Raw genomic sequence first — 22,195 nt, 5'->3', positions numbered from 1 at the left:
TCTCTGTCGCTAAGGCATGAACACTATCATGTATGACTATAGCTGTTGATGTGTATCGTACAGTGTGATTGCTAGATTACGAACAAGAGACAGAGAGGACAGGAGGAGGTAAGGGAACGTGGAAAGAGAGAGATAGAGAGGGAGAGAGAGAGAGAGCGAGAGACACACACACGCATTACGACCTCCGCGGGCCTGGATGATGATTACGACGACGAGGCGCGCTTGTCGACATATGGGAAAAGTACCAAGTCTTGGTCAGATATGCTTATGTGCTGTAATGAATAGATATGAAACGCTGAGACGTGTTTTTGTCACGAAAATGAAATGAACGATGGAGAGTTATCGTCCTATAATTCTGAACACAGAACTGAATCGAATATGTGATTTGTGCGCAAACAGGCTTTGCAGCTCTGTAGCTCTGACACAGATGCATCATGCATTTAAGACGTAAGTAGGTATGTACGTGTGCCACGGGGTAGGGATATAGAGCTCCCCTACCAGATCTGGACCATACTGCCACAGGTAATCGATGCCTCGTGCTCTATTGGCACTCATCAGATTCCCTCTGTGTGTGCCAGTAGAGATGACATGCCCCTACTCTCTTTCGTCTCATATCGAAACGAAGAAACTCTTCTCACCCTCTCTTGGTTCCACCAGGCACCTCTTCAGAATAGGATCGGCGCACGAGATCCGGATCCTCTCGGGCGTCGCAGGGCTTCGTAAGCTCAACACGTCGTCTTCGCCGTACTGTTTCCTGGCGGCCTTGAGGGCATCTCGGATGGCGAAGAAGACTGCACTTCCCATAAACAGAGGGGGTTCCCCTACGCCTCGCGAGCGCTGGATCGTGCGTAGGTTCTTCCATTCCACATCTTTCAGAAGAGACACGTTCATAACCTGGGGAATATCTCTAAACCCAGGAATTTTGTAAGCGCCAGGCCCGCGCGTGAAGATCTGGCCGCTGGCTCTGTGCCAAAGAGATTCCTCGGTTGTGAAGAGACCTTGGCCTTGGACGTATGCACCTTCGATCTGGCCGTAGTCTATCGCCGGGTTGATACTTCGCCCAACGTCCATCTTGATGTCTGACCGTAGACAAGTCCAGTCTCCGGTCAAAGTGTCAATAAGAACTTCACTCGCGGTTACACCCTGCGTGAAGTAAAAGAACATCATTCCCGTGTTCTCTAAGCTTGGGTCAGAAGGGTTCGGGCCCCAAACATATCCGATATCAGGAGTCTTGTAGAAGCCATTCGCAGAAAGATTGACACGGTCAAAATAGGCCGCATGGGCCAATTCTTTCATAGTGGCGTTGGGGCCGAACTTTTCGCGATATGGAGCCAGGCGTTCGTTGATTTGCATGCACGCGTTGTAAGCTGCATAGCCATTTAGATCCGATGACGCCGATGCCGCTGTGCTTGAAGCGTTGGCAACAGTGTTTGTCGCCGTCTCTGAGATATGCACATCGGTGAGAGGTACCTGCAGTGCTTCGGCCACGATCATGCAAATCTTGGTGTGTAGCCCCTGGCCCATCTCGGTACCGCCGTGGGCGACGAGGACGGAACCGTCATGATAGATGTGAACGAGGGCACCAGCTTGGTTGAGGAAGAGGGCAGTGAATGAAATGCCAAACTTCGTCGGAATGATTGCCAACCCCTTCTTTTGCCATTTGTGCGTCGCATTGAACTCATCAACCGCTTTGCGGCGGGCGTCGTAGTCGGCGGATTCTTTGATCTGCTTGTACATCAATGGCACATGCCAATCCTCGAGCGCTTGGTTATAGTGTGTCTCTTCACCATCTTTGTAGAAATTGATTTCTCGCAACTTGTCGACGGGGATCTTCAGATGGTCTGCAATCTCCTCCATGAACGACTCAGCAATAAACATGCCTTGAGGACCGCCGAAGCCACGGAAAGCACTATTGGAGACAGTATTTGTCTTGCAGAGACGACCGTCCACGTCCACATTGGCGATGTTGTAGCATCCGTCAATATGCGATAGTGCTCGATCAACAACCGCAGCAGACAGATCTTGGGACCAACCAGCATTGTTGAAGATGTTGGCTTTGAGTGCCTGCAGTTTACCATCCTTGTTGACCCCAACTTTCCAAATGCCCAAGAAAGGATGTCTCTGCCCAGAGGTCATGATGTCCTCGTCCCTGTTGAGCATGCATCTGACCGGTCGCTTGACTTTATTTGCCGCAATTGCGCAGATAGTGGCGAGCTGAACAGCTCGAGTCTCCTTGCCGCCAAAGCCGCCACCCAGGCGTTTGACCTTGCAGACAATCTTATTTGATTGAACGCCGAGCACCTTTGCAATGTATGCTTGTGTTTCGGACGGATTCTGAGTACTGCTCCAGATCTCCATCTCTCCGTCTTCCGGCTTAGGAATCGCCAGAGATGCCTGGGTCTCCAGATAGAAATGCTCTTGGCCACCCATTCTCGACGTCCCTTCGAAAACATAATCGCATTCCTTAAATGCTTTCTCCACGTCACCTCTGCGGATATATCTGTAGTGTTCATAGAAGCTTTGCTTCTCGATCGCTTCTTCGATGGTGTAGATGGCCGGTAGCTCCTCATATTGGATCAGCACGGCCCGCGCACCGGCAGCGGCTTGTTGGGCAGTGTTTGCTAGGATCATGCCGATGGGTTGACCAGCCGTAAAGACTTCATCTTCGGCAAAGAATACTTCATCGCAAACAGGAGCACCCCACCAATTCGCTGTTGGATCGGCAAAGTCATGCCTGTCGACCCAGGCAATAACGCCTGGAAGCTGGAGAGCTGGACTGGCGTCGACGCTGATTAGCTTGGCATGTGCTTTGGTTGACAAGACTAGGCAGCCAATAAGCTCGTTCTTCTGCACTGGAATGTCGTCTGTATACTGGGCTTCGCCAGTGCATTGTTTCAAGGCGGCCATATGTGGGTGTTCCTTCCCGAGAATTTTCTGTGAATAGGCAACGGACGAATCATGATCCTTCTGGCCTCGCGAAATTTCTCTTTCAATCTCCTCGATGGCCTCTTTGTCTGCACCTTTGCTAGCTTCTTCAACGTTGAGAAGGACATCCTGATAGAAGCGATAAAAGAAACCCAGTGCCAAAGATTTGCGGTACCAAGCCATTCCTCCTGGGACACCGAATGGAAGGTTGAAGTCATGCTCCAATGCGTTCATTACTCCCTCCAGCGTCTGTGGATCTGTAAATGTCTTTCCCACAATATACTCAGACGCCTTCTTGGCCTCGATGGTAATAGGAGCCATGCCCCCGTACACCAGGTTGGCATTCTTTACTTTGTAGTCGTCATCCAGGGCCACTCGCAAACAAGCATTGACGATAGCGATATCGTCGTCTTTTCTCTTCGATTGCTTGTAGGATCTGACGTACTCTCCCTTCTCGGCGGTGAGAGGGATCCTCATTGCTGCAATGATGGCGTCTTCTGGCAATGCAGTCACCCGATATCTCTTGAAGAAGCTAGCCATCGGAATCTCGGTAGTTTTGGTGAGAGACTTCGCAATGAGGGTTGAATTCGTGGCAACAAAAACGGGATTGAGATCAGAGATGGGCGACGCCGTCGCCAGATTCCCTGCAGGAGTGCCAACGTTTCGGATTTGGCGGCCGGCGAAATACCTGATGGCTTTCTTGATGGCCTTGAACGGTTGGGCCTTGACAGCTCCATAGTGTTTGACAGCTTCGTCACAGATGGTCTCCAGATCCGTCAAGGCAACATTTCCGCCAATCTCTAGATAGTCATCGTGAAAAGAGTACTGTCGAAGTTCGGCAATGTCTCCCACATAAACTGATGCCGAATACTGTGCGGCTTTGAATTTGATCTCAATTTGGGTTTCTGTGCTCCCGCCAATCAACTTGGCGCCGGGGTAGGCATTCTTGATTTCGAGTAATTGTTGGAGAGTCACAGGTCTATACCATTTCTTCCTCTTATTGCCAAACGCCAACGGTTTGAAGTCGTGCTTCTTCAGAGCTGGGGGGTATATCAACTCCGTGGACTTGTCGTAATGGATGAAAGATGGAGGCGTGAACTTCTTTTCAACTGCTGCATCCGCACCGTGCGTCTCTCCACTACACGAGCCGCCGTTCTCCATGCAACACCCAGAGCCGCCGTTTGCGATCGACTTGCCACATACTTTGTTGAAACTCTGAGCGGCGTCCAGGATAGGCCTGTAACCCGTGCATCGACACAAATTGCCATCGAAGTTCTCCTCGATTTCCAGCTCAGATGGTTCGGGGCCATGGTTTCTGAGCAAGGCATACAAGCTCATGACTATTCCTGGCGTGCAGAACCCGCACTGACTTCCACTAGCCATGGCAACTCGTTGTTGAGCAGGGTGTGGGTTCTTTGAACTGCCAATGCCCTCGATTGTGATTATATGCTTGCCATCCACGCTGGCCAGCGGAGCCAGACATGCATTGACCGAAGCATGGTATATCTTTTTCGTCGTGGGGTTCAGTTGGGAGATGACGACGGTGCAAGCACCGCAACCACCTTCTGCGCAGCCTAATTTTGTCCCTGTCAATCCAATTCCTCTTAAATATTCGAGTAGTGTAATCTCTGGATCTATCGAGTCCAGCTCGACCTTTGTGCCATTGAGGTAGAAGCGGAGTGTGTCGTCGTAGGTTTCAGTAAGGGACGCGAGCGAAACAACCTTTTCAGCAGTCGCTGCTGGTTCGAGGACGCCAGGCGCCATCTCGACTATACGTGGTCGGCAGGATGAGTGAGAATGAGGGAAGGAAAGAAAAGAAATGGAGGAGCCCTGTCAGGTTAGCATTCCAAACTGGGACTTTTCTATAACTTGGAGGCAAAAGAAGGGAGTCGGAGAATTCAAGGGCAGGATCAAATGTCGTACGGAGTCAGCCCGGCGAAGAAATGAAGCTGGGAAGACAGGACAGACTTGTTCGAGACAACCAGATCCTTATCAGCCAGTCCCTGAAGCTTTTGATCAGTGCGGGAGCGATGTGTTGCATGGCATTGATAGGGAAATGGGACGCGATGGGCGACAATGCACGAATCAGACAGGAGACAATTGCAACCAGACGATAGCTCACCAATCTCGTAAAGCCATCTGACGTTGATCGATGCTGTGAGATGGAAGTTCGGTGCGAGTGGGCGAATGAAGCGCAGTGGAATGGTCGACAAGGGTCGCTCACCCGCTCAACCCCTCCTCTCCACTCCAGTTGTTGATGTGCGAGCGGCGACCTCCGATAACAACTGGTACGGCACGTAATTTGTTATTCTCCCGTCGCAGTCAACGTGATCGGACAACCCCATACCTATCGAGCTATTACCCGATGCCATCAGAATACCCGCTGAAGCCTTTGGCCCTGACCTAATCCCGCAAATTTGGAGAGTCGGCGGTCGACAATACGAGCGCTACATTGTTGAAAGACTATCACATACACTTTGCAGCTTGGACAAGAGTCGGGAACAATGGATCGTGATGGTCAAGAGACAAGGTGGCTCGGAGGAAGGCGACAAGATACAACAACCTCGTACAACGGTGGAATCGACGGCGTCTTTGTTGATCTTTGGGCTCTATCCCAATGCCTCTGAAGGTTGGGTTTCTCTCTGTTACTATGTCTGGCTTTCATCGCCCTTTGATCGCAGCTCATCGTTCTATCGTACAATGCTAAAGCAAACCTCCTCCTCACCCGGCGGCCGCGGTCGTCGGAACTCATGCCATGAGGACACGATGCATTTGCCACATTCCGTTCACTTGCTCGACGTTGTAAAAGCGCTCTGGCACCTTGAAATTGCCCCATTCACCTGTCAGTTGCATGCACAGGTAAGTCAATACCTCCTCCCTCCAGCTGCCCGACATGACCAGCGCCGAGCGAATCATTTCCATCGCTCTCATACAACTGTCCTCGGCCAACGGCTTGCCTACCGACAAGATGCGCTGAATGTGGTAGTTGAAAACCTGCCGGTCGGAGTGCGGCGTCATGTCATCGGGAAAGATAATCTGTAACACCGCAGCACCTGTTCCGCGCACCGAATTCCACTGCTCTTGTGTCGGCTGCGCGATGCTGTCATCAAGCATCTCGACGTCGTTGAAGATGAAGAAGTCGGCATCCTCCATCGCGCGGTATACCGCCTGTCTGTGACGCTCGACCATGTCATGGTATTGGCCAAAAGTGTAGGGACGCTTGGGGAGTTGTTTGGGGCGAATCGTGTTCCGGTCGATCGGTCCCTTGATCTTGTTCCTTCCGCATTCCATGGCCCAGTGGCGTTGAATGTCGTCGTACAGGTGCTGCTTTCTGCAGTAGCGGGTGAAGCTGTCAGTGCCACAGGCAGGGCAGATGACTACGGCGCAATCTAATATATTACCCAAGGTTAGCACGGCTTCCATGGTTGGACTTTGACCTCAGCTGGGTCAGGTCGCAACACGAACTCACCCCAGCAACTTGTCATGTTTCGACAGTCAGGTTTCAAACACCGCAGACGTGGATCAAAGCTGTCGAACTTGAACGCAGCAGGAGGGTGTTGATGCCCCTGGTCCACAGGCTGGGAACGCTGCTGCAAACACTGGGTCAGAGACCAGCCAAAATGACACAAAGGATTAAGAGCATACCTCGCGGGAGAACGATTCAGTCAAAGTTGTTGTGGTGTTGTTGTCTTCCTTCTTGGTATGTCCCTTGGCCTTTGTATCAAGAACTGCATCATCATCTCCACTTTTTTGGATTCCTTGTTGACCTTTGCTAGAAGAATCCCCGGTGACATCTTTATTGGAGAAATCTGCTGGAGTTACCGTTCGGTCAGAATCACTCGAACGTCGAGAAATAGTATCACCGAAGCCCCTTCCCAGTCCTTCGGTTGTTCGAGCCTTACTGAGTTCCTCGTCTTTAGCCTTCCGCTTCACTCTCATCGAGGTAGGAACGTTCGAATTCTCCGTAGGACTGCCTCCATCATGCTGGACAGCAGACGCTGATGGTGGTGTATCGTTCGGTGCGTCGAGTTTGGCGTCTGCCATCTTGTCCACGATCTCAGACAAGCTCTTGTCTCCTGGGCTTTCGTTTGCCTGCGTCTGGTCCCGGGGTGCCGTCTTTTTCTGCGGTTTCTTTCTGGTTGATCGCTTCTTTTTGCCCTTCTTTGTGGAACTGGCCTGCATATTCACAGTGGAATCTGGGATGGCCCGTTTGACCATTGTGCTTGATGATGAGGAAGAAGAACCAGAAGACCACGAAGACGACGAAGACGAAGATGTGGCTGGTCGTGAATGGGAGTTATCTGAGCGTGAACGAGAATTTGGACTGGCAGAAACATTGTGTTCACTGCCATCGTGCGCCCAGACGACAACATCACTAGGGGTGAGCGTTCCTGGAGCAGCGGCAGTTCCTTCATCATCATCAATCACGGTCGAATTCATGTAAAACTCCCATCGTCTGATTGTTTCCACCAAAATGACTGCCTCTGTTCGCCTGCCAGGTTCATTTATGAAACAACGGGCTTCCGAAAAGATTCGCATTGCCGACATAATAGCCACAGCCATATCTTGCTGCATGGAGTCAGCCTGAAGAATTCACTCGTCGGAACGGACTTTCAACACTTACAATTGGTGCTGCACTAGTGCGAAACCACGAGCGCAAAAAATCTCGGTGTTTGATTTTGACGAACAGCTGCCACGAACATTTGGCCCGGTTTACGCCTATGTCGAAAGTATGATGGCGGTATCTGACAAGACCTGCTGATAGCATTGTCTTATCGATGATGATCAACGTCTCCTCCTCCAGTCCAGCAAAGAGAAGCTGGTTTCCTTTTGAATCTGTCATGGAGAACGGTGGTAATGGGCCACCCTCGGCCTTGACCCTGGTCTGATACTCTTTGCGGAGGGGAGCTAGCTCTTCGTTCTGGGTGGTCCAATTTAATTCTTGGACTCCTTGAATACCCATGGGCATCGTTTCTCGTCCGAATGACCCATTGTCGTCGAAACTCTTGAAGAGCTGCTCCGCAATGACACTTGCTATACCCAGTGCTTTTGTGTCTGTCTGGAATAATAGGAATACCTTCTGGCAAAAGCCAGCAAGGACTTGTTCGGCATCCCTACCCTGAAATAAATCGCCCAGAGCGCGAGTTACAGCAACCAGCTCCTCATCCTGCGCGCCGACTGTGTGAACCCGTGACCCTTTCGAGGGCCACAGGAGTTTTGAATCTTTCAAGGACGAAGAGGTGTGAGCCACAAATGCGTGGGAGTGCTTCAGAGTGTGTCGCTTGGTTTCGTCCTGCTGTTCGGACTTGTTGTCTGACCTGCCAGTGATGAAATACATCAGCATGTATGTCGCGATGACTCGGAGAGCTGCTTACGCGCTTGACATTGTCAGAGAGCGAGGCCGGCATGGACCTCTTTGAGAAGAGCTTTTGTCTGCAGCTGTTTACAAAAGACGCGGTTTCAGTGCTTTGGAGGCATGGAGTTGCAGGTTAGGTTGTGAATGAGATTCATCACAGTCGGCTACAGGCCGAGAAAACAACATAGGCCTTTGAAGAGTACCGGCACAAAATGGACACGTGCTCTGAAATTCTCAAGGTGCACATCACATAACTGCATTGCTTACCAGTGCCCCAGGTCATGTATATTTGTGTACACATATATTCGGAGATCGAGAGAAAGCTAGTGGCCTCAACCCACGGCCGGTATTGCTGGCTAATGTTCCATAGTGCTCTATCTTTTACACTCGCTAGGCACTTTTAACCTACATCAGTGCTGGAGTTTTCTTTGTTTTTGGCTAAAGCACTGGGATGCTGTTAGATTGATCGAGCACAAAGCCCTCCTAAAGGCACGGACGAGGGTTGAGTGCACAGGATATCCCAATGTCGTGGAGACAACTGGACTGCTTGTTAGGTATATGACGCGCCATACGATGCGTTGTCCATCAAGATATGGTTGATTGTGTTGTGAAGGGAGTAACGACGTTGGAACCGGGCTGCCCTCCAACTCTATTACTTCCCAAGGCTGAGAAATTTGATACCTATTTACGGTTAGTCCAAGCACGTGATCTCGGCCAAATTCAAAGCCCCCACCTGCGCCAGAAAGTGGCTGCAGCGCCTGGGTTTTTCTGACCTGAAACTCATAGCACCAACACCCACCTCGTTGATTCTGAATGAGATTTCTTATTCGACTGCGTGCTCTTTTTACCTAGTTTGTCTCTGGTTGTTGCGACCTGACTTTTTTTTTTGCACTCTCTTGCACCTTCAAGGTTGATGGCAGACCTTAGCAATATCCTCGCCGCGCTGGCGGCACAGAGGCAAGGTAGCACTCCGCAAGCCGCTCCCCCTCCACCTGTTCCTGGTGCCTCGTACCCTCCACCTCAATACGCCACTCCCCCTGGCAGCGCACCGCCCTACGGACTCCCTCAGCCCATACACTCCGGGAGTGTCGACTTGACCAACATAAAGCCAGTCAGCTCCGGCTCTGTCAGCATTGCCGATGCTGTCGCCAAAGCTCGGGGCATCGCTGCCGAAAAGGGCATCTCTTATGATCCTAGTAGACGTGTGTTCTACCAGTCCAAACGTCTGAGGCGTCAACTGACAGTTGTTTCTAGCACCTATGAACCCATCAGATCTTCGCACTGGAAGCAGAACGTACCGACGCTCACGGTCACCCTCTCGGTCTCCCCCCCACCGCGAGGGCTATCGCGATGCCTACAATACTTACAGGGATGAACGACGCGGGAACGAGCGCGGTTACAATAGAGAGCGCTCCTTTTCTCCAAGAGGCGGACGTTATTCTCCTGGACGATATCGAGATGATCGCTCACCTGGGCTTGACCGAGGAGGTGAAGGCGAATCAGAAATTCTACCTCTCGACAAAGGTGTGGTAGGTCTTATCATCGGACGTTCTGGAGAAAACCTACGCAGAGTCGAAAACACAACAGGCGCTCGTGTACAATTCATGGACGGACCCGAAGTACCCGGACCTCAACGGCACTGCAGGATATCTGGCAGTCGAGCGGCCCGGACAGCGGCCAAGGCCGAGATTTTCAGGATCATTGACGACAACGAAGTTGTGAAGAGGGGTCAGGACAAGCCCCGCACCAACCAAACCAAGGTCACGAGTACCAAAGAAGGCGACAGCCTTCAAATGATGGTCCCCGATCGCACCGTGGGTTTGATTATTGGTCGAGGAGGAGAAACTATTCGAGATTTACAAGATCGAAGTGGATGCCATGTCAACATCGTTGGAGAAAACAAGAGCGTGAATGGTATGCGACCGGTCAACCTGATTGGCAGTGCGTCGGCACAGCAATATGCAAGAGATTTGATCCTTGAGATTGTAGAGAGTGATCAGAAAGGTATCAGCATCAAAGATCTCCACCGTGAGCGAGAGGACTCGCACGGCAAGATTAACGATAGCATCGTTGTACCCGGCGAAGCGGTGGGTATGATCATCGGCAAAGGTATGTTTGCGGTTACCAGCTTGAAGTGCAACGTCTGACTAATGTCCCTGTAGGGGGTGAGTCTATCCGTGATATGCAGAATCAAACAGGGTGTAAGATCAATGTCTCGCCTGCTGCTGGACGAGATATTGAACGCGAAATTGGTCTTATCGGTAGCCGGCACGCCATTGATGCCGCCAAACGTGCGATCATGGAGAAAGTCGACGTTGTGGTAGGTAGATCCCCTGGGCGTGATACTTGGTGGTGCATATTCACTAATTTGGTTCAGCGTGCTCGGACACAAGCTCGTGAACGTGAAAGTCGCGACGACTATACGGACAGGTATCCCGGACAGCAGCCTGTGTATCCTCCCGCTGCCGGTGGTATTGCACAAGGCGTTGCACCACCCCCAGCGGCAGGGGATGCAGACCCATATGCTGCATATGGTGGCTACCAGAACTACCTTCAGATGTGGTATGCAGCCATGGCAGCTCAACAACAAGGTGGCCAAGGTCAAGGTGAGCAACGATGAGGCGCGTTGAGTGGACCAAGCGTGACCTGGCTCGTGAACGGAATTCCGACGCCGCTGCTGGATGACCTCTGAACTCCCTCGACGACCATGCTTTCGCCTCTTCGACGTCCGGACTGCTCACCAAACTGTCTTGGCCAGCTTTCGCACATGCTTGTGACCCACCTGATCCGGAATCAACGTCAACCTTGCAAAGCTTCGCATGATATCGCTGTACACTTACACACGTCTTTGTTGGTGTGAATCGCCGCCTCCTTCGCGCCCTGACTATTATTCGCACTTGGGCCCTCGACCAAGTTTCCCGTGCCCGCCATTTACAGGTCTGTGAGCCAACTGCAATGGAGCAGAGCGTCTTCCGTTGCCAGACATGAGGCTGTGCTGGGTCTACTTCTTACACAGACGATGAGCCGGCCGAGATGATGTACAACCTCTCCATATTACAGGGAATGACGTGGGTGTGCTAGTGACGTTCGACGCCTCGCATTGTCGATCAACATAGCTTCAAGTTAACATAAGGGGGTCGGGTTTCTACGCAGGAGATATTCGACTTCTAGTGTGCAAGCACCGTAGGTACCAACTATTGCATGCAGCCCTCGTCGCGTGGCTGATATAGTGGGAGGATGGAAGATCAATGCAAGAAGAGCCACTAGGACTAAAGTAGTAAAGCTCACAGAGAGCCTGAATTAAGCAATGACATCACCGTGGCTGCCGCCCCGCTCTCCTAAACGCCACAGGAAAAACAAGTTGCCGATCCCGTGGCTGCTTTCCTCCGAAACTTGGACGATCATTTAAAACCCTGCTTCTCGTCTCACCTCGTCGTCGATTGTTTTCCTCTCGATAGGCACCATTTGAGAATATCGGATTGCTTCGTCGGTGTCTCCCTTCCCAGCCTTGCACCACCACCTCGTCCTGCGTTGCGTCCGTCGGTCTACCCCTGATCACGTCCTCGGCGGCAATTCATGTACTCCGAGTTACGTCACCACCATGACGGGTCCCTGCGGTGCTGGAACGGGGTGTTGGTGGCAGCTGGGGAGATGGCGAGGCAATCTGAAGAGGAGTCCACTGCGCCATCTTGTTTCAATATCGGCGACCACGTGCGAGCGCGTGTCGGACGTGGAAGCAGCGTCAATGAGATGGTTGGTGGGCGCTTCTTCAGCCTGGTGGCGCTATTTCTGGACTGCGCGCCAATTTTGAGCCTGGAAATATCACCACCAGCCGATATGAATCCTGCACCACCACATGCGGCAACTCTTTTGAAACACGCTCAATCTTTGTCTGAAGGTTCAGAAGAGCCTCTTGTAACATGTTGGTGGTGCGCCCTGCAGCATGGGGGTCGAGGTCGATGGGAAAAGCGGTACGTACTGGCAGAATTCTGTTCATCATTTCTATCGAGTCTTATTGTTCTTATTGTTCTACTCCCTCTGTCACCATCCTTTGTCTATTGTTCCCCATTCACTTTGACTCTCTGTTGCTAGCAGCTGCTTCTTTCTTTCTTGCATGTCACGAATCTCCTTTGTTTGTGTCATAAATAGCATTCTCTCTGCCTCAAGTCTTGATGACTGCCTTTGTCAGTTAACCTGCCTTGTCACTTGTACCACCACCTTCTTGACCGACTCTGTTTCCTTCTCTTCTCCCGCAATATCATCTACTTCCACATATCGAAAAAGACCTTCAAGTCGACCCACATACTTACTTGAACTCGGATATTAGATAATTTCCTGTCGATCTCTGCACCATGTCTGCCCCGTCGGCCCTTGTGGCTGGCGCTCCTCCATCCATGCCTGCCGGCAGCCATGAGATACGAGACTACTACTCCGACCAAGGCCCACCTCGGCCGCTACCACACACTGCACCATCCATCACACCCTACCTTGGCCTCCGGGCTCGATTATCACAGATATGGCTCAATCGATGGACCATACTCCTCCTACTTATTCTGGCTCGCACCCTCATCGCAATCTCGGGGATTGACAGCAACCTGGGTTCTGCACGACGCGAAGCACTGTCCGCCTGTTCCGACGTCGAGTCGATGGGGTCCGCCATGGCTTCTATGCCTCACTACATGTCTCAGGGCGTGAACGAAGTGGCGGCCTCCGGGATCGAAAAGTCGGTCAACGGTCTGATTCAGATGACCACCATGAGTGTCACGGCAGTGGAAGAGATTGTGGTCTTCGTGATAGGCATGATGACCAACACCTACCTTTGTCTGATCACTTTTGCTGTCAGCGGCAGCTTGCACTCCGTCATCGGAACCCTCGACTCTGCTCAAGATGGTCTCAACAAACTCACCCAAAATCTCGGGAATGACTTGTCGGGCGCTGTCAAAACATTCGAGGATGCCTACAACAGTTTCATCGGTAAACTCGAGAGCTTTATTGCCTTCGGCCAAACTGTTGACCAGCCGACTCCTCTCAATCTCACCTCCGAAATGAATTCGCTGAAAAATCTCAAACTACCAGCCAACCTTGACGCCGACCTGCAGAAACTCAACAACTCTATTCCTACCTTTGCCCAGGTCAAGAATTTTACGGAAAGCATCATCCGCCTCCCCTTTGAAGAAGTCAAACAGCTCATGAACGAGTATGTGGGCAACTACACCTTCAACAGATCCTTGTTCCCGGTTCCCGCAAAAGAACAACTTACATTCTGCAGTGACAACGACGGGATCAATGACTTCTTTGACGGTCTGGTCGATGTGGCTGCTCTCGCACGCAGAATTTTCATTGGCGTGCTGCTTACCTTAGCACTCCTCGCCATGGTCCCGATGGCGTGGCGCGAAATCAAGCGATGGCAGAAAATGCAACAGCGCAGTCAATTGATCAATTCTGACGCTCGTGACTCTTTGGACGTTGTCTACCTGGTCAGCCGCCCTTACACCTCGGCAGCTGGAATCAAGCTATCCAACACATTCCAGTCTCAGCGCAAAAAGGACCTGGTTCGTTGGGTCGTTGCATACGCCACCTCTGACGCTGCCTTGTTTGTGCTGGCTCTCGCCATAGCAGGTTTGTTCTCTTGTGCCTGTCAAGCTATCCTGCTCCATGCTCTGGAAAAGGAAGTCCCAGACCTCACGAATCAAGTGGGTGCCTTTTCTGACAAGGTGGTTGCGCAACTCAACAACGCATCCGAACAATGGGCTATTGGCACCAATGCAGCGATTGCCGCCACAAGCAAGGACATCAATCAAAATATGCTGGGATGGGTCAACACATCCACGAGTGCGATCAATGACACACTAAACACATTCGTGGATGAAACGACAAAGGTTCTCAACACCACATTTGGCGGGACTATACTGTACGACCCTATCATGGAAGTTCTCAACTGCCTGATCTTGCTCAAGATCCAGGGAATCGAAAAGGGTCTCACTTGGGTTCATGATAATGCGCACATCGACTTTCCCCTACTTCCGAACGATACTTTCAGCCTTGGCGCCGTCGCCAGCCTGGCGGACTCGAGTAACCCCTCGGACTCTTTTCTCGCGAGTCCAGGGGACACCACAAGCGACAAGATCTCCGAGGCCGTCGCAAGGTTTATCGACGAAGTGGAGGATACAATCCGGACGGAAGCGATCATTTCAACGGTCATTCTGCTCGTCTGGGTTTCAGTGGTGCTTATGGGCATCGTCCGAGCGCTGATGCTTTGGGGTAGACGTAATAAGGTCCGTGGCGAAGGCGGTGCGCCAGCATTCCCCTCGAGCCTTGGAACAAGTAGTGGCTCTCGCATTGACGACCAAGGGCGACATGCTGAATTTGTGGACATCCCACTAGGCAATGTCAACAATCCACGACCAATGTCACCGGCGCCACAGTACACTCCCCCAAAGTACACTCCTCCCGAGAAAGCCGAAGTATTTGAGGAGAACTATCAAGACTCCAAGCTGGGATTTGCGAGGCATCGAGTGTGCCAAGAGTCGGAGCAGTCGCAGATGGATAGCAAACATGGAGGCATCTGGAATAGAGCCTAAGATGAAAACATGGAATGAGCTTTTGCATTTTCGGTACTACAACCGCCCGAAAAAAGAAATTGAGATAGGTCCGACAATCACTTTGAGCACCAGAAAACCTTCACGTTACGTTCAACCGGACGAAATCTGTCACGAGTTGCGACGCAGTGGAGAGTAATGGAACACGTGTGGAAGAATCATGGAATTCCGATTGATTACATCGGTGATGAAAGAGCATAAAGGGTGGTATTGGTAATGCGCGTGTGATGTTGAATGACGATATGCTTTGTGGAGGACATCTTCTTTGTCACAGCTTGATCACCGCCCGGGCACAATGTCGCAACGAGAAAAAGAAACAAGGAAGATGCCCGGGCATTTACTTTTTCAAGCCACAGCAAAGACGATTGATTTCCTCAAGGTCAGCACCGAGGGACTCGAGTTCCTTCCCTGCCCCTTCTCCGGTGGCACAGCGTGGTTCTCTCGTCCTTTGGTCGAGAGATGCCCTGTTCTGTTCTCCGCCGACCTTCCGATAGCCCTTCATCCCTACAGTGGCTGTCGCGCCTTGTTACTGCTGTAACAAGGTGTCAAGCAAGGTTTTCGGTGCTGCGACCAGAACACTGTGCCGGTTTATCGCAGCCGGAGTCGCGTGATGGAGTGGAATTATAAGTCCTTTCGATCTATATACCCTTGATTCTTCTCGTTCAAGAGGGGAATCGCAAGTGGTATCTCGAGGACGAAGCAGGTCTTGCTCGGGACGTTCGGATACATGTTGGTTTTAGAGCCCCCTTCATCCTTCTTGGATGATGTTGTGTAGGCTCTTCCAACCCGGACCCCTTTTTGTTGTTGAGCTATGGTCTCGAGGGATATCTCATGGATTGCTGTTGATGTGTGCTTGGATGTTGAGGCCCTCGTTCGTTGTTGCAGTTCAGCCTTTCCCTTTTGTCGCCTCGGAGACTTTGCGTTTCAACCGCAGTCACTGTCTCTTCACTGATCTTTGGAGAAAGTCGAAAGCAGTCACTTCGGTGAGATGGCAAGATGGAACGGACCTGACTTTAACACGAATGAGCTCGCCTTCGACGTGATATCTGGCATGCTGCTTCCCGCAGGACTCGGCTGTGTACGTCAACTCATGATTGGGCTCTCAATGCATGTCTCCCACGAGCCAGTCATACAGTCGGGGTATGCGAGAGGTCAGCACGCCATTGACGTCACTTTGAAGAAGGCTCCCTCTTCCATTTACCTCTGGTGGTTCGGATTCCAGCATGCAGCATCCGATTTCGCCGGTATGCAGAGGTTTGTGGTGAGAGGGGGCGGGCTTGTGAGCTTTGCTCCGAGTCCCCCATCCTCAACACTCGAAAAGAAAAGAAAAAAGACCCAAAAAAAGAAACCAAGCCGTGGGCTGGATTCGAATCATCTGGATTGTTATTGATTTGCGTTGCTCTGTCCTGCCAGAGAGCTACGAAGAGGCAGGAAGACAAGTCAAGGATGGTCATGCAATTAGATAGCAGTCTAGGGATAGATACCGAAATAACAGGATTCAGCCCGACAACTCTGAGGTTTCTCTCTGTTTTGTTGTTTGTTTGTTCCTTTCTACGGTTTCCTTGCTCTCTCTGGGATATTGTTCTTGCTCTTTTCTGCCTTGTACAGCTCCTTCTCCCGATTGGGCAGGAGGCGGTGCTACTAATTAAGAATTAATGCCTGACGTGGCGCGTGGACGTGAAATCAGCCTCATTTCCACCACTTCACCTCGTCTTCTTTCTCTTTTTGTTTCTCTTTCTTCCTCTCTTTCCCTCATCATGCAGAATTCATCTCGCTCTTCAAATATCATCCTCTTCCTGTACCAGCGAACAAATGTGCAGTTAAGGGCCTCTAGCCAGGGTTCTAGGCCGAGTCCCCTGCCACTTTCTCGTATAAGGCTGAGTATTACAAGGCAACAACCTACTCTCCCCTCACAGCGGAGAGCTCAAGTTCGGAAAGATGGAAGCATTGGTCACCTTTGCGCTGGCATGTAACGTGATTCAGGTCGTTGATGCTTCGCGGAAAGTCTACGAGATCTTCACGCAATTTCGCAAACTTGGTACCACAGCAAGGGCCGACGAGCTGCGACATAGCACCCAGCACCTAATGAAATGTCACAACTCCCTGCAAAACTCATTGTCAGGCGCCTCGCACTTCCCACTCCTAGAGAGTGGCGTGGATCTTGCTGAGCTGAGCAGAAGTTGCATCGAGGCAGCAAAAGATCTCGAGGATGAGTTGCAAAAGATCACGGTTAAACCTGGTTCTAGCAGGCTCTCCGCCTGGACTAAAAGCTTCAGAACCAAGATGAAATCAGATCACGTTGAAGCGTTGAAGCGCAAACTCGACGAATGTGCCAGAGTGTTGGATTCTGCCACCCTGGTCCATCTAAGGTATGTATCTCTTACAAGGCTCTTCCATGGTGTCAGCTACTCCTATTTAGCCAACCCGGAATGATGCTCCATCGGTGTGTACTGATGAACTTTCTAGCCAGAACCTGGGAACTCTGGCAGCGCAGCAGACAAATATCCTGGATCAACTAAACGACTGGCAGTGGAAGATCTACTCTGAGATTGTCGCCGGCAATACTAGGATTGACAGCCTCATCAAGACAACCGCCGAAGACGTCAAAGCTCACACAATTCTAGAACACAATATCACGCGGCGCCACATCGACAGAAAATTCGACGATTTTGTCGATGCCAGGACAGCTCAGGCAAACTTTGACAGATTCAGGGAAAGTTTGTCCTTTCCGGAGATTGACCAACGGCAGGATACCATCGAAGACGCACACAGGAAAACCTTTGAATGGATTTTCGATAGTACTGCACATACCAAACGCCCATGGGACAATTTCATGCTGTGGACACAAGACGATAATCCAATCTACTGGATCTTGGGGAAACCTGGTTCGGGCAAGAGTACTCTGATGAACTTTGTGGTCCAGAACGAGCGAACACGAGAAGCATTTGAACATAAATTCGCCGGCCAACAACCACTTATCATTACTTTCTTTTTCTGGGAAGCAGGGGTCGACCTCCAGAAGAGTCAAGTCGGACTTCTACGTTCTATAATCTGGCAAATCCTCGAGGAAATGGATGCTACCACCTCGATCCAAATCTGGTCGACCATGTTGCAGAAGATCTCACCACCTTTACCTACTGTTTGGACCCAAAAGCAGCTGCGGCAAATTCTCCAGTCGCTGGTGCAAGGAATATGCAATCCTATCTGTCTCTTTCTTGACGGCTTAGACGAATTTCAAGGCTTGGACGACCACTTCGAAGCCATACGAGATATTATTGGCGTTTTCCGACACCGCCAGAAGACGAAAATATGCATCGCAAGTCGGCCATCTGCATGTCTCGATTCTCTGTACAAGACCTGTCCACAGTTGAGACTTCAAGATCTTACCGAGTCTGACATTACCCGGTACGTCGAAGACAAGCTCACCAAGATCCTAACATCGGACAACTATCAATGGCTCGCAATGTCAGCCTCGAAAGAGATGCATGAGTTAATTAGGGAAGTTGTGGATAGGGCAGAAGGAGTTTTTCTTTGGGTCCGCCTGACTGTCGAATCACTTGTTCGAGGCATTCGGAAAGATGATGACTGGCGGATTTTGGTCAGACGCCTTCAACAAATGCCGCAAGGGATTTTCAATCTTTATGAACACATGTGGAAGCGCATGAATGATGCCGACCACCCTTTCTACGCGAGGGAAGCTGCAGCGTATTTGCAATATGTCCTACAATATCCTAATTGCTCCTTGATTGACATGACGATTGCCTGTGACGAAACTTTACAGGAATCGTATTTGGACAATTTAGCAACATGCGACTTGAAAACTTTGGGACAGGAATTGAATGCTGAAACATTAAAGAAAAAGATACTCACACGCTGCGCGGGCTTTCTCGAAATACATGCATGGATCGATGAGAATGCGAAGGTTCGAAGTCCTTGGGGGTTGGAAGATGGAGACACCGACCTCATCCACTATCCAGAGACCATGAAAAGACTTATTGAGATCGGCAAGAATCACCGAGAGCTGTATGTGTCGTTTCTGCACCGGACTGCCCGAGAATATCTTGAGACGGAATCCGGCAAGAAATTACTCCAAGCTCAACCTCTCATGGACCACGAGCTTCACATGATGCGATACAAGTCTACGTTTGTTATGATCTTATTGGGCGCCATATCGGTAGAACGATATATTTTAAGTCACACACTCTATGTTTTGAATCTCTCAAATCTCTCAACGTTCGATAATTACCTAGACAATCACCCTGAAATTGCCTGTGCAATGTTTGTGCAGCTGGGGGAGATACTCGAGAAACTCAGGCCCTGGGGTGTTTTTTCTGGCGAAGAGATGCAGCGGGCGTGGCAGGAATGTTTCAATGACGCAGGAAATCTGGATTACACCAAAGTCTTTGCTCCCTTCAGCCATCCGGCATACACAAAACACAAGTTGACACGCTCAGGCTTGATTCACAATAGAGCCTACTTGACTGACCTTCTTGGCTACGCTTGCCGCATGTCGGTAATCAATCGTTATGTCGACGTGATAAATGCAGAGCTCTTGCTGGCATTGGGAGCAGATCCGAATCAAATGTTGCTCATCGATCCGGCCGACGGGGATACGACGAAGTACAGCACTATATGGACCTGCAGTGTCCTGAACATGCACCCTAGTCCACTAGAACGTACGACCCGCGCTTTCATCGAGGCTGGAGCTGACCTCGACACCTGCATTCAATTTCCATTATACTCAGCAGGGGAATATCATGACCGTTGGAAACCCCTCCGAAGGATAAGGGCCTATGACCAATCATTCGTTCTGGTCCGTATCAGAGCCAGTGATATCCTCTTATATAGAGAGGTCTCTCTTTGGAGGCTGGTCTCTTACACAAGGCTGGGTCGGCCACCGATGGACCATTGTTGGTGGTCTTTGAGCCGCCAAATGCGTGGCGCACCGTGGCCTTAGAACCCTCTGGTAACACGGTGCAAGACAAAATCATGGGAGATTTCTGGGACCGTGGCTGGATGGACCACAGCGACGCTCTGAACTTACTACAGGTTCAAGACGAAGTCAACGTGAAATTTTACAGCCACGGAATTGATGCACTCCGAGCAGGCGGCTTTTCTGATGAGGATATACAAGAGCTCGGGATTCCGCAGACGATATGGCAGGACTATGAGCCAGGAGGGGGTGAGGCTCACGGCATGAATCTGACCGAATCTTCGTCATTGAATCTACCCAGGCCATGTATTGATGATCCAGCAACATGAACTTGCACACCTAGCTCGACCTTTGCGAGGCATTCGCCCCGGTCACCCTCACGGTTGCTGATCTGCGATAGCCACACCCAACTCACTGTCTCCCTGCCCTGTGATACTGGTCAGCCAGATACGATAATACCGTCGTCTCCCCGGGAAGGGACAACTCCCACTTACCAAAGTAAAGGAGCCACTTGCCCTTGAATTGCACCAGCCCCTCGGCAAATACCACCTGGTCCACCTGGCCCTTTTGCTCGTTGTCAGCCTCGGGCACCAAGATCGGCCTTTCGAGCCTTGCGACGGGCCCATCCCTCAGTGCGGGCTGGTACGCGCCATCGCTCACATTCAGCGTCGGCCGAAACGAGCCCGAGGGGTCGATGAGCATCTGGCCCACCGAGTACTGCTTCTGCGGGTACCCCACACGCCCTGTCGTCATGCCGTTGTATATCAGCAGCCATTTCCCATCCCGCGTCTTGACGGGCGGTGGTCCGGGTTCGATCAGCCCGTTTTCCCACGGGTTGACTGGGCCTGCGAAGTGTTGGTCGGCGGGCAGCGCGGTCCAGTTCAAGAGGTCCCGCGATGTGGCGTGGTAGAAGAAGCTGTCCCCAAAGTACATGTGGTACAGGCCGTCTGGGGTCGGTTCGCTGACAATGGCGCCGGATTTGGACCAATCGATGCGCGGCGACGGTACGTCGATATCCGAGTACGCCACGTCCCGGTACGAGGGGAACAGGGGCGGGTACTTTTGCCAGTGCAACAGGTCCGTGGACGTGGCGAGACAGAGCCGTGCCGTCACGCCATCGTACGCCGTGTAAGTCAGGTAGAAGGTGCCGTTCACGCGGACGATGCGCGGATCCTCGGTCCCGCCGAGGTGTTCCCACGGCTCGGTCGCGTAGACGACGGGGCGGTCGAGGCGGGTGAAGCTGACGCCGTCGCTCGACCAGGCCAGCCCGATCGACGACGTCTTGGACGCGTTCTGCGCCCGGTACAGCAGGAACACGGTCTCGTTGAGCACAATCGCCGTCGGGTTGTACAGGTACGCTGACTCCCAGTTCGCCGCCGGGTTGGGCCTCAAAATCGGGTTGTGCAAGTACTTAGCGAAGGGTGCGATGGGGAACACCGGCGCAGTGTATTTGGCCGTTTTCTCTGGTGTTGACGGCGTGATGGTGAAGGGGAGGTTGCTGGCTGTGTAGGGAGGTTCTTGGAACGAAGACGACGACGGTAATACCGAGAGGAGGCCGGCGTTGAGAATATTTTGAAATTTCATCGTCTACCTTTTTCCCTCTGGATGGTCTGATAGGTGGAGTAGAGTTTGCGGAACCCCTGCCTGACTCGCGACAACTATTCAAGAACTAACAACTGTCCTTGGTATATATACATATATATACACTTCGTGCCTCGTACGTTTATAGTTTTGGATAAATGATTTGTTACGAGGTACTCGGTATGTTTAAACCTGTGGGGAAGAACCCGTTGAGAACTGAGTCGATCCTCCACCCTGAGTTGAGGTGAGGTGAAGACCTCCCAGCCCAGGTACCAGCCACCAGCTACCAATTACCGGCCACCTGAAGAGCTAGCTAGCGAGCGGTCAGCGCCCACGCACGCGAACAAATGACTCCTGCATGTCCCGTAGACATGTCATGTCATGTCATGGTCAGGGGTATGAACGGGGTATATACAGTGTATCTTACGTTGGTACGAGGTATTGTGTCCACGTTCAGGGGGTGTATCCACTTATATACCGACTACTATGGGGCACCAAAAATTATGTAGGCTTGTACAAGGTAGTTTCCAAGGGATATTCGGGGCGCGGAGAATATATTCTTCCGATACTCTGCAATGCTCCAACTCCAGCTCTCATTATTCACCCCCACACGACATTTCTTGTGTGCCCGCGCGCTCGACCACCCAGCACACCCTATCTACCGAGTGACCAAGTGACCAACCGACCACCCTGGCCGCATTAGTTTCCAAGCAACCATCTTCCTTGGCAACAACAGACCGAAGTATATCAAAAATCTATAACAAACCTCAACATCTCCGGAGCAAAAAAAACTTGAGAAGC

At 51.4% G+C, this 22,195-nt stretch overlaps 6 protein-coding genes across 6 annotated transcripts; 3 read left to right on the top strand and 3 right to left on the bottom strand.

Annotated features, from left to right (window-relative positions):
- Nucleotides 1-609: 609 nt before the first annotated feature.
- On the bottom strand, nucleotides 610-4,689 carry AYO20_08267 (xanthine dehydrogenase; the record flags this gene model as incomplete). The annotated part of the gene is made up of 1 exon (XM_022646547.1): nucleotides 610-4,689. The coding sequence occupies one exon, from the start codon at nucleotides 4,687-4,689 to the stop codon at nucleotides 610-612; it is 4,080 nt and encodes a 1,359-aa protein (XP_022497544.1).
- Nucleotides 4,690-5,673: 984 nt separating this feature from the next.
- AYO20_08266 (hypothetical protein) lies at nucleotides 5,674-8,311 on the bottom strand (the record flags this gene model as incomplete). The annotated part of the gene is made up of 5 exons (XM_022646546.1): nucleotides 5,674-6,302; nucleotides 6,395-6,515; nucleotides 6,571-7,494; nucleotides 7,550-8,243; nucleotides 8,301-8,311. 5 exons carry the CDS (start codon nucleotides 8,309-8,311, stop codon nucleotides 5,674-5,676), a joined length of 2,379 nt encoding a protein of 792 aa, XP_022497543.1.
- An 883-nt stretch (nucleotides 8,312-9,194) lies between these two features.
- Nucleotides 9,195-10,901, top strand: AYO20_08265 (hypothetical protein; the record flags this gene model as incomplete). Its single annotated transcript, XM_022646545.1, has 5 exons — nucleotides 9,195-9,483; nucleotides 9,651-9,810; nucleotides 9,927-10,390; nucleotides 10,444-10,601; nucleotides 10,659-10,901. The coding sequence occupies 5 exons, from the start codon at nucleotides 9,195-9,197 to the stop codon at nucleotides 10,899-10,901; spliced, it is 1,314 nt and encodes a 437-aa protein (XP_022497542.1).
- A 1,732-nt stretch (nucleotides 10,902-12,633) lies between these two features.
- AYO20_08264 (hypothetical protein) lies at nucleotides 12,634-14,862 on the top strand (the record flags this gene model as incomplete). The annotated part of the gene is made up of 1 exon (XM_022646544.1): nucleotides 12,634-14,862. One exon carries the CDS (start codon nucleotides 12,634-12,636, stop codon nucleotides 14,860-14,862), a length of 2,229 nt encoding a protein of 742 aa, XP_022497541.1.
- A 1,006-nt stretch (nucleotides 14,863-15,868) lies between these two features.
- On the top strand, nucleotides 15,869-20,142 carry AYO20_08263 (hypothetical protein; the record flags this gene model as incomplete). Its single annotated transcript, XM_022646543.1, has 5 exons — nucleotides 15,869-15,958; nucleotides 16,016-16,134; nucleotides 16,797-17,249; nucleotides 17,347-19,693; nucleotides 19,765-20,142. The coding sequence occupies 5 exons, from the start codon at nucleotides 15,869-15,871 to the stop codon at nucleotides 20,140-20,142; spliced, it is 3,387 nt and encodes a 1,128-aa protein (XP_022497540.1).
- Nucleotides 20,143-20,190: 48 nt separating this feature from the next.
- On the bottom strand, nucleotides 20,191-21,397 carry AYO20_08262 (hypothetical protein; the record flags this gene model as incomplete). Its single annotated transcript, XM_022646542.1, has 2 exons — nucleotides 20,191-20,240; nucleotides 20,308-21,397. 2 exons carry the CDS (start codon nucleotides 21,395-21,397, stop codon nucleotides 20,191-20,193), a joined length of 1,140 nt encoding a protein of 379 aa, XP_022497539.1.
- Between the last annotated feature and the right edge of the window lie 798 nt (nucleotides 21,398-22,195).

This window comes from Fonsecaea nubica (assembly GCF_001646965.1).
Source record: "Fonsecaea nubica strain CBS 269.64 chromosome Unknown Scaff63, whole genome shotgun sequence".
Taxonomy (NCBI): Eukaryota; Fungi; Ascomycota; class Eurotiomycetes; order Chaetothyriales; family Herpotrichiellaceae; genus Fonsecaea; species Fonsecaea nubica.
This window is presented reverse-complemented; position numbering and strand designations above follow the sequence as displayed.